This window comes from Diadema antillarum, unplaced genomic scaffold (genome assembly GCF_040938485.1).
Source record: "Diadema antillarum isolate AM-2024a unplaced genomic scaffold, OU_Dant_1.0 seq00001760_RagTag, whole genome shotgun sequence".
Classification (NCBI taxonomy): Eukaryota; Metazoa; Echinodermata; class Echinoidea; order Diadematoida; family Diadematidae; genus Diadema; species Diadema antillarum.
In genome coordinates this window covers 8,407-20,411 of record NW_027272442.1, presented here as the reverse complement: position 1 = coordinate 20,411, position 12,005 = coordinate 8,407, and the positions used below count along the sequence as shown (strand labels likewise).

Genomic DNA, 12,005 nt, shown 5'->3' with positions numbered 1-12,005 from the left:
TCGCAATTCTCTTCATACACAACCACATAATGCTTTTCAGAATTAGCTACCTATTCTGGATATGTAGCTCTAATACAAACTTTAAACTGTAACATTGTTATGATTTTGGAAGTCCAGTATTACGATTAGGAATGTGAAATGGGAGTTGCTGTTATCACTCAACCTTTATAAAGCAAAAATCTCACAATATTGTTCTTGAAAAAATCTGTTTACATGATGTAGACAAAGGCTGTACTGGGTCATTGAGCATGAAAGCATGCAGACCAAAGAAGTCAATGAAAGATCACAGTCTGCAGATCACATCACATGAGTGTGTTTGTTTTAATAAAGTGTGTGCATGCATGCATGTCAATAAAGAAGTTGTAAACTAAACAATTCAAGGGAGCAGAACCACACGTGGAACAATTAATAATCCCTGTCAAGAGACTTTACTACAGTACGTCATGGGATATAGCTTGCAAGAAATGAATCTCTGACATGACCTTGTGTTTAAAATCCTTCCAGGAAAACCATCTACGTGTACCAGTATTTGAAAATCAAGAGCAACACAATTTCTTTTAAAGTATTCCCTTACTTTTAATACACTGGTCTGTGCATCCCATGAATTGATGTGTGGGTCATATGGTGTGTGGGGGTGGGGCAGGGGAAGAGGAGTCCCTCAGTTTGTTTATCATGGACCTAGAGTTGTGTAGGTCCATGGTTACAAATTGTATGTGCACCAATGTCCATACTATGCATCCTCATTTATGCAATGTATTATCTCCAATAAACATGTTATTTCACTTTCCACATTTCAAAACTTAACAACAAAATATGTGACTCAGACTGAAATAATAAAGCTAGACTACAATGAAAAGCATGTCAAGAAGGGGAGGGGTGGTAGAAAAGGTGTGTAAAGTGATCTAGCAGCAAATACAGAAAGGTAAAAGACTACTTTTACCAAAGCCATTTTTCCTTTTCTACACCAGATCCATAATCCATCCACACATGTTGCATAGAGTATAGGGTGCTAAAGAGAACATATCTTTGTGGGCATATAAATGAAACAGCTTGGGATGATCCTACTGAACAACAACAAAATTAGTAAAACTGTGCCAAGAATTGTCTAATAGGATTATAGTGATCACTTCTATATGACAGTTTGTCCTCTAGTGACAAAAACAAAACAAAAAAACAAAAAACAAAACAAAACACAAAACCCAAATAAACAAAATGTTGTTGTCTTCTAGACACCACACTTGAGATAAAACTATGCATTAATTCTCTCTCCACAAAATTGTGCTTCTGTCTTAATACTTTGCATTGACATCCCATTACAGTTTATGACTATAAGTACATTGTACCTACTTATGTATCTTTTAATGGGAGACAGAGCAGAGAGAACAAAACATTATCTAGATTGACATTTTTATCTAGATAGTCAGGCATAGATAGCGATTGATATCGGAATTATGTGGGGAGAAGGAGAAAGAGGAAAACACAATGCTAAACACCCGTTTTGCTGATCAAGAGATGTCCATGAGTGCAGCGCATGATCAGATGCACTACTCTTAAGTTTGTGATTGGCCAGAAACATAGAGGGTGGGAGTTACAGTGTAGGATCGGACACTTGTTTGTTGGTGAAGAAGAAATAAAAGAAAGGAATTCAAGTCAGCTGCTGAACCTTGGGTTCATTTCTGCGCCATGGTAAACAGAGAGAGGTCAATCAAGGTCGTGAATATGATGTAGCCTATACCAAATTTTAATCACATAACAATGGAATAGCCAAGGAAGAATATCAGAGGCATTTCCATGTATTGATCATGTGTCACTCAGCCATCCCCCCCCCCCATCATGTGACTTTTATATGGTCATGAAATGTATGTACTGTAACACATTATTATCATATATGGTTCATACAATATTAAAGGGAAGACTTTCTATATTGGACATTGATCAGTTTTTCTATCCTAACAAGAGTACAGAGCTGTGTGACCTGCTTTAACCCCACAAGAGGTCACTGCAAGTGCACCATATAAAACATAAGATATTTACCTGCATGGTAAGTTCTTCATTATGTTTGTTATTCTTGAGGTGACTTTGAGTCGAACAATGACAAAGCACAAAGCAAAGAGCTCGCTCCAGACAAGTTTCTTATCTTGTATACACTGAACTCAGGAAGTTCAGCATTTGTCAAGAAACAGTAAAAGAAATGGCATCCCCCCCCCCAAAAAAAAAAAAAAAAAAATCCAGTTAACTGGCTTGGAATCATTGAAAAAAAGAAGAAGAAGAAAGTACCAAGATAATACGACTCATTACATTGTGCGGTTCAGACCTTCAATTGAGTGTACTTCAAATGAAAGAATTTCAACAAAAACAGGGAACAATTTTCCACCTCGAAATTAAATAGCAATTACTGTTGACGGACATACATTTTCAACAAAATGGTACATATGTCTATGTAATAAAACTGCTATGCAAATGACATTTTGTATAGCAGTCATAACAAAATGCATAGCAAATTGCTATGCAATACCAGGAAAATAATTCCCTGAAAAATGAAATAATTTTTCTGGAAAGTCTTGAATGAGAGAAACTCAATGCATTCTTTTTTTTTTAATGGGAGGATGATAATGAATCTTTGAAACACTAACCGTGGAATTCATGTGTCGAGTCACTTTTATATTTATGCAACTGATTGACAAATTGCCCTTCATCATCATCTAAATAAACACCAATTATTCAATTTTTTTTTTTACATTGAATAATCAGTGTTTATCTATACCAATGAAGGGCAATTTGTCAATCAGTCACAACAAAAACAGCTCAATTTAAGAATCATCAAATAAAAACAGCTCAATTTAAGAATCATCAAATAAAAACAGCTCAATTTAAGAATCATCAAACAAAAACAGCCCAATTTAAGAATCATCAAATTTGAATTCTAAGCAGGACTCGCTGCCATATTACGGGATTTAAAAGTTCACCGTCATTGGGCTGGAGCTCCGTAGTCTAGTTGATATGATGCCTGTCTGGCAATCAGGAGGTTTTCGGTTTGAATTCCACCCAAGTATGTGTGCCTACAATTTTTATCATGGATGTTATTACAAAATGCTGAATAATCAGTGTTTATTTTCATCGATATGGCAATTTGTCAATCAGTTACATTATGTCAGGGTTCTACAAATCCCCATGCCCACATCCGTGGGCATCTAAAACTCATAGCTTGTCGAGTACCCGTACATAATAGATGGATGGGTATTTACCTGTCAAAGTGCTTGATTGGAACACTTGTCCAATAAATGCCCACTTGGGCAAGCCTTCTTTGTGTAGATATTTGTTGTAATGCTGTGATATAGTACACAATCCTCTGAAATTGGAAATACGTCAAAGTTTGGTCAAAACGTTCAATCCCTGATGGAATGAGAAAAGGATTTTGAGTTATCCCATTCCAGCTACACTCAGCATGTATTTGATTATCTGCAGCATAATATCAAGGCTACAGTCTGTAGGTAGTCTCCGCAGACCCCTTTCTCACCTGTCCAAATGTCTACAAAGTCTTGCCACGAGTTACAAGTACCAAGGCTATAAAATTATAAAATGCAAAGATTTGGAGAACATCACAAACCTATGTAAATCAAATGTCCAGGTAGGATTGCGTTTTGTTTTGTTTACAACAGTTTTGGAAGTTTTTTTTTTTTCTATTAAAGTCAGGACATAGAGAGAAGGGACCTTCCGACAGAATAAGGGAGAATCAGCCAACTTCCTTAAGTATCAGGCCCTGCCTGCATGTAAAACATGTTGATCAACCAATGCTGGGCTTGGAATTATCATTCAAGCGAGAGCTTTGAGAAGCCGCCTCCAACTATCCCAACACTGACACTGATACTTTAAGATGTTTCGCATTACCTTGTGTGACTGCCTGCCCTCGATGTTCACGATGAATCCAACGCCGCAGGCATCTTTCTCGTTGTCTGGGTTGTACAGCCCCTGGGGAGGGGGCAACCCAGTTTGCACGTCCAACTCGGGAAGGCTTGAAGGCATGCTGAGGGCACTCCTGCAAAACAGGAGGTAGAGGGGATTAGCTAGTATTTCACAAGATAAAAGGCAAGAGTTCCATATGCGCTGTACATTTGTATGTACCGGTACCCCTCGCTATGCGTTATTAAAGGACAAGTTCACCTTCATTAACATAAGGATTGAGAAAATGTAGCAATATTTTAGAACACATCATTGAAAGTTTGAGGAAAATCGGACAATCCGTTCAAAAGTTATGAATTTTTGAAGTTTTTGTGCAGTAGCCGCTGGATGAGAAGACTACTGCAGTGTACGATGTCACATGCGTACAACAATATAAGAAAAATATAAAGAGAATTTCACAAAATTTCATCTTTTGAAAAAAGTACACATTCCCTTGACTCGTTACCGACATATGTCATGGGTAATATTATTCCCCCTACCTTTAGAAAGAGGCAAGTCAAATGCTCTTTTATTATGCGAAAAAAATGAAAATATGTTGAATTTTCTTTACATTTTCTTTATACTGTTGTACTCATATGACATCACAAGCTGTAGTAGTCTCCTTGTCCAGCAGTTCCAACACAAAAATTTTAAAAATTCATAACTTTTGCATCGATTGTCCAATTTTCTTCAAACTTTCACTGATGTGTTCTACTAATAATGCTGCATTTTCTCAATCCTTATGTTTATGAAGGTGAACTTGTCCTTTAAGTAACATGATTAATTTCCAGGTGGCTATGGGATTAGGATTGGGTTTGCTCAGTTTAGGAATACAAATTGTAGGGTTAGGGTTAGAGTTAGGGTTAACATTGATCTCTGTGTCTTTGGGTGCATTCAACGCTCTCCTATAAATGCGAACCGCACCCGTGCCAGAGGAGCACTCGAACGCTCCTAAAATGTACCGTACTGTCCTGTACCGAGCCAAAAGTGGACCACCCGCTTCCCGATGTGTTCCAAAACCATACCAAAAGCATTCCAAAAGTTCGCTGTAGGGCATGCGCGTATCATGCACATACATCACAATGCAAAGACATCATTCTCTTTGTTCGGGACAGCTGTGAGTAGTTCAAGTGCCAGGTGGATGACATTCTTGCTACGTGTGACCTTTTCTAAAAAAAATTCATGAGGTAAGCTTTAACTCAACAGAGCACTCGAACGCTCAAAAACTGGCATGATATGGTACGCTTTACAATGTAGTTCAGTTCGCTTTGGTTCGCTTTAGAAGTTCAGAACGCTCGAACTTTACCCCTAGGGTACATGCAGACACACACACTTTTAAATCTCTCCTCCCCCTCCCCCCCCCCAAAAAAAGAAAAAACAAACAGCAAACAAACAGAAACAAAAACAAACACACCATGCATGCACCCTTTACTCTTTTGTTATTTAAAACAAAAGAAATAATAAGAAATTTTGCAAAGGCACCCCCCTCCCCTTGCCTTGGCTTTACACAATTCATGGATCTGGATCTGCCCCTGCATACATGCAAACCTTGGTATTGCCCTTGTGCTCACCCTCCTCCCCCACCCTGCACCCGCCTCAAATCATGTTGTAGGCCTAGATCTAACGTGTTAGTGTCAATAGAAAAACAAACAAACAAACAAAATCCACATCCAGTTCCTGAGCTGACCCTGAGGTGTTTACTACTACCTAGACAGAAAGATCCGTCTGTCCGGAGGACTCTTTTTATATTTTGCCATTAACGCTGTCCTCCGTAGACAGACGGAAGGTTGCAGTACCCATTGCTGTGTGGATGTTCTTAACCACTGTCTCTATGGAAAATTGGGTGAGGTACCTCACCCTTCTCGATTGCGTCTAATTCACGGCCCTAGATCGGCAAATTTAAGCTTGTATAGTGAAATTAGCTTTTTAAGAATACATTAAACTCACCAGATCAATGAATAATCCAAAATTTTAGTAGAATTTTCAACGTAAAACACAGGCTGTCGCGTCGTTACGTTCAAACTGCAGAAACATACACTATGAATCACTTAGCCAATCACATGCGAGGTAGTTTCTATGTGTTTGTTTTACTAAAACACGTACCTCGCATGTGATTGGCTTACAGATTCAAGATGGCGACTTACAGCTTGCGAACGGCGATGTTGCGATATCGATAAAATGTCTGCGTTATAACCGAGTTTATGTGAGTATTTCGATTGCACAATTGAGAAATTTATCCCAAATATTGCTGCATAATGTGTCATGTCATGTCAAACTTGTTTGAATGTAAAAAAGCTGTCAGAAATTTGGTTTATCGTAACGTTTGATCTGTGCGCGACTGCTCCACACAGGAGCCGCAATCATTGACTTCGGTCTGTATACGGAGGGGATCCGTGAAGCCAGACGCAGTCTCCGCGGAACATTCCCCGACGGACAGATACAGACCGATCTTTCGGTCAAACTACTACCTGAATTGACATTGAATCCTCTTCTTCTTGAATCACGGGGTTTCACGTTTGTCGTTAGAATCTTATAGATTAGTTTATGTTATTGTTAATAGACACTTGCTACACAGCTCAGGTTACACAGCCCTGTCGCTGTATTTTCACCATAAACACAAGTCGAAATGCTGACAATATTACTTTATTAGTGATAGGCTAGCTACAAAGTACTTGCAACCATTTTCCACCTCCCTGCTCACACTACCACCACTAGAGAAACTCTAGAACTACCACACTTTCTCTTCTCAACATTGAGAGTGAGTAGACCTAGACTCTATAGCCCATCGATCGTTTGGCATCGATTTGGTCATTTTGGACGATGATAATAATGCATGGTCAAAAGCGAGATTCTTCTTCAGGAGACGAGTTTCACCCGGGATGTTGCACTGATGAGACTCACCTTTTTGTTTTAGCTTGGAATACGGCCCGTGAGGCCTTGATGGACAACTGGACAGATTCAAGAAAGACTCAGACTCAAGTAAAAAAGATGGCAGGCATATGGCGGTGAGAATTTACTCTCCAATCACTGCTGGCAAACCCGGTGATGATGATGATGATGAAGATGATAACACGTAGCACGTACAGCAAAAGTACACATGCACATCAGTGGCCGACGAAACCGACTTGTCGGCAACTTGGCGATCTTCGATCGTCGGCGAGCGAATTCACACGAGGCACAACAACTACGACAAGGATCGAGCGTGAATCATGGACGGACGGACAGCTACAGACTAGCTAGCTAGCTGTCTACAGAGCTCGCTCGCGCGCTGACGATGCGTATATCACACACACACACACACACACACACGTACTGGGATGAAAGGCTCGCTTTATTTTTAGAGTTAGAAAAAGGAAGAAGATACCAACAACAACGCCAAATGCTCCCACGTGTTGGCATAGTCTGCATCTCAAACCCACCTTTGCAGCCGTTAGTATGAGAAAACACCTTCGATTCGTACACAGCGATCATCAGGTTGATAAGCCTATGATATGTAAATTCTTCTTTTTTAGTCGATTGACTCTACGTGAAAACTAATCAATTTCATCAATGAAAATATGACAACAAAGTTAATGTTATCAAATAGGGACCTACCTTAGTTTTCGAGGCAAAGCATGAACATTTTGCCGATAATCGTCTCATATGTAATCAAAATGATATATTTGATCGTGAATAATGTTAATAGACCATATGCATCAGCACATTATAAAGCAGAGAGTTGATTGTAGGCCCCAAAACGTGTCTTTTATCTTCACTTAAGTTTGTGTAGTAAAGACTAACTGTGGGAACGAATCGACGATCAAAACATTGAGGTTCATTCAGTTCAGGCCGGTATCACGCAGCTGTAGAATGGTCTTCACGGTTTGGCCAATCAGCGATAACTAGGAAAGCAGTGGATTCCATATTAGGTTATACCACCGCCATATAAGGCCTATCCCTCTGTCCTACTTTAACCAATCATTGCGACTGATTTTACTACGTAAGGAAAACGACCATGCTCCAAGGAAGTTCTCCCCACGTGCGAACAAAAACACGTGAAAGAGATTGGGTGCTCTCTCGAGCCGGTTCTCTGTTGTCATTCAGGACTTTCTCCTTGTTTCTCTCTTCGGAGAGTGCATGGAGGGAAAATTTCTGTCAGGTTCGAGGCGATGGTTCAGTTACCAGGTTATCTTGGCAGGATTTGCTCACACACACACACACACACACACACACAAAAATATTAAAGTGCGCTTGAGTTCGTCCATGCTCGCTGTCCTAAAATTATATATAGAATGGAAAAACAATATCAATTTAAGATGATAGGATGACGTCTACACTGGGACAGAAAAAGAATAGGGCATATTTTTCAGTGCTTTGTCGTTCCTACTTTTGAATGTTACTTCCCACTTTTGCACCTATTTATCAATATCCTACATAAGTATTTGTTTTTGTATTTGCTGTTGAATATATGCACTAACCCTTTTGCACTTAGTATGGATTAACTATGTTATCGACGACTTGCTGGTTGTCTATTAAGTTGAATTGACCAAAGATACTTCAAAGATGTAGGACCATTACCTACACGTGAATTAGTACGCCGATTCTCTGAGAGGCTCATTTCCCATATAATGTGGTGCTGTACCTTATTCTAGCCGTAGAGATAGGTAGGCTACATGTATCATACGAAAAATCAAAGAGATTTAATATCTCTACGGGAATTACTAAACTTTCTGTTGAAAGATTAGAAGCGTATATATTTAGGTGTTAGCTAAATACTTATTCCACCCGGATATTCTGTGAGCTTGTACAATTATTAATACACCGTATGGTAGATTCGTTTGTCATTATCGGCAACTCACAACGAGCAAGCGAGAGAATAGATCCGGTTTATACATAATCAATCATGCCCTCCACGCGTGATTCCTTTAATCTACTCTCAGAACGTGCTTGTTTGTACCAAGGATCCTGAGGTGACGCTGGACAATGCAAGTTATGTAACTTTTTCCAATAGGTTAACGTCGGTGTCCTGCTCGCTTACATCAAAGTGCAGGGAGGTGGGAAAGTTCTCTATCCCACACCTACTCCGTCACATCAATCGTATGTATTTTGGAGGAGATGATACATTTTAGATAAATGATATATTCTGTTCTTAGTCTGGACTTCCAGTGACTACAAAGTCGGGAGATGGAGATGGTCGGACACAAATATCTAAGAAACGATAAGTCGAGGAGTAGTTTTATGATAAACAATGGTCAGAACCGATGATGAAAATGATTGAATCTTTATTTCAGTAAACAAACAAGCCACCGCGAACCATGACAAGTACATTTTTTATTACACTACTCAGAGTGTTTATATCACGGTGCACGGTGAGCGCAGCGGCATAAAAAGGACGGCGGGAAAACAAAAATAGTCTTAGCTTCAATCCTTTCTAGTGCGTCGTCATCCCCCTATATTGACGTTGTGTTCGAAGTTCTTTGCATATTCCTTTCCATTACACATGTATTTCTGATTGTTGTAATATTTTGTTTGAAGTTAATCAAGATTTGTAGAGAAGAAATCTAACCTGATTAGTGAGTAATTTTCTATGACTAATCTTCTGCAAAATAGGGTCTGTTTGCCTACTCTAGGTAAACATCGCCGCTCTACGTACGGGTCCACGTTCCAGAAGGTGACTTTGTCATCTAGGCAGTGCATGCGCGCGGGAGTAGTAGAGAGAAATTTTGTACACAAGCCAATTTTCATTCAACGATCCTGGGATCTCGTCTGCATCACTGTTCACTCACACCGTATCGCATCAAACCGTCGTCCTTCTTTCATCTTTTAATCTTTTGTGCCAGTTGATTTAGAATCTAAGGGTTTCAAACAAATCTGGAAATCTACTCCCATTTATCGGTCACTGAGGAGCTACATACCGCTAATACTGTGATTATATACTTTGTAACGCTCACATTCATCTGCTCTCTTCCCCATTTCTGGGGCCTTGTTTGTAGTCGTGAATTTTGATAGAGTCTAGGCTCTAACATACAACTGAAGAAGCCGAGAATCTAACGTTAAAAGGATCTCTTTTTGGGGTGAAGTTGACAAGAATTATTCTCAGAAAGCAAGTCTGACGTCTCACTTTATTAAACATGGCCAACTCTACCGTTTTTGAAGCAGCGCCAGTTGACTTTCATCTCTCCGACAGTGATGTTCAGAATCTCGAGACTGTGCTACATCTGCAGCAAACGACCAGCTCCGCAAGGGCGTTCCCAGTACCCCGCGCCACTGGCGATGCAGCCCGGCCCGGTGGGCGATGTGAAAAGTACCTTCTCCTCGACAACGGGTGCTCGAACTGCAATTCGTCAACTTGGGAAAACCGTCTGCTGAGTGATCTTACCCACATGGTTTTACGGAAGTATGCAGCTATCAAGAGGCAGAAACCTAGCCATCATCGAGCTGAGATCGAGAACCAAGCTGACAGTGATCTTGGGCCTCACGAAATGCTTGTTATTGGTAAGGATGAGTAATTAAGACGTCAATGTCGTTAGAAAGAGCTTTGGTGTCACCTATCTAACATGTTGGAATCTACACAATCTTGAATTATTACAATAACAGTCTTCATAAGTTCAAACACTAATGTTTATTTAGTTGAGAGAGTGAGGAGAAGAGATATAGAAAGGAGACCTATCACCAAAAACAAAAAAAAAGTTGTTTCTTTTAAGAATTGTGAACATGGTGAATAATTTCAACACCGATTGACTTGAAACATATTATGTATGAATGCTGTTGAATAGTGTTGGTGAATCAAGGAGAGTGTGGACTCTAACGTTATATTCTGTTATAATATTTAACAAACAGGTAAAGTACGTAGTCGATCTTTGCTACCAATATACAGTGTACCATACATGCAACATTAAGTCATCTAACACTGAAGAATTCTCTATGTTGATCTACAAATATATTTTAATGATGTACAATAATTGTGTGATAAAAAGTTTACCACTTGACAGACAAAAGTTTCCTTAATATATTAATGATTGTAATGTGAAAACTAGATCACTTTCATTATGTGTAGAACAGCTAGTAATTATCTAGTGTGATATCTATTGCACCTCAACATGATTGATTCATGAATTTATTTGTAGAACAGCTCCCATATCATGTTCCAGCAGTAGAGATTTGAAGTGAAGCATTGATTAATTATATTCTCATTTTATTGCATATACCATCTTTATTGCAGGAACACAAATCGATGAGAGAATACTGCCAGGTTTCAGATACCGCGTCCGAATCCGCAGCCAAAAGCGACTGGACCGCTTCCAATTTGGGGGTCAAGCCCTCTCTTTGACCCGCATAGGCCAAGGTTACGGCAAACGGCTCACCTTCGAGAGCACGCTGGCTAACATCAACCCAAACTACTTCTGGTCAGACACCCATCCGAATGGTTACGCGTTCATCATCAGTGCCGTTCAACCCGGGGAGCAATTCGTGCTCTGCCATCCGAGTCGCCGCCCCTTCGGACGTGCGACAGTCGTAGCAGCAAGCCAACACCAGATTGAGGTTGACAGTCGGATCGAAGGAAAGATATCGAGCAAGAGCGTCTTGGTTGCCATGCGAATTGCCGTGACGTACACCTGTGCCCCTCACGGGATGCTGTCGCTAAGAGCCGACGAGGTCTTCGATGTGACAGGTGTGGCACTGGTGGTGAAGGCATCTTCCAGCTCGAAGGCGGTTACCAAGGTAATCCAGGAAGTGATGATACCAGGACAAGGGGAGTGCCTACTCTTTAGTGAGCAAGACTGAATATTGGCCCAGCCGGTTCTACCACTACTAGAACAATCGTCACCACGCACAAACAATGATAAGAATGATCCTCTTATAGAAACTTCCCATGCCGTCACTACCACTGTCTGTGCCATTTAGCGTACGTGCTTCTCATACACCTTTGTACTAGTATTCCAAATGCTGGTACATTGTATTACTGAAGGGTGTGGTCTTTCACAGAAGTGGACCACCCCTAATATTGTTACATACAATTGTGTTATGCTTCTTGACATCTTACTTGTGTGTATAAACTGAACCCTTGATTATACCAATACCTAGTA

At 40.1% G+C, this 12,005-nt stretch overlaps 2 protein-coding genes across 2 annotated transcripts in view; one reads left to right on the top strand and one right to left on the bottom strand.

Annotated features, from left to right (window-relative positions):
• LOC139712127 (uncharacterized) overlaps window positions 1-6,963 on the bottom strand; it is a 60,783-nt gene extending 53,820 nt beyond the window's left edge. Inside the window, exons 1-2 of the mRNA XM_071623961.1 lie at window positions 6,841-6,963; window positions 3,889-4,036 (exon numbers count right to left, since the gene is read on the bottom strand). Of these exons, the coding sequence (XP_071480062.1) occupies window positions 3,889-4,023 (135 nt within the window). The 5' untranslated portion in view covers window positions 4,024-4,036; window positions 6,841-6,963. The remainder of the gene's footprint in view (window positions 1-3,888; window positions 4,037-6,840) is intronic.
• A 3,086-nt stretch (window positions 6,964-10,049) lies between these two features.
• On the top strand, window positions 10,050-11,703 carry LOC139712104 (uncharacterized). Its single transcript, XM_071623940.1, has 2 exons — window positions 10,050-10,413; window positions 11,141-11,703. Exons 1-2 carry the CDS (start codon window positions 10,050-10,052, stop codon window positions 11,701-11,703), a joined length of 927 nt encoding a protein of 308 aa, XP_071480041.1.
• The last annotated feature ends 302 nt before the right edge of the window (window positions 11,704-12,005 follow it).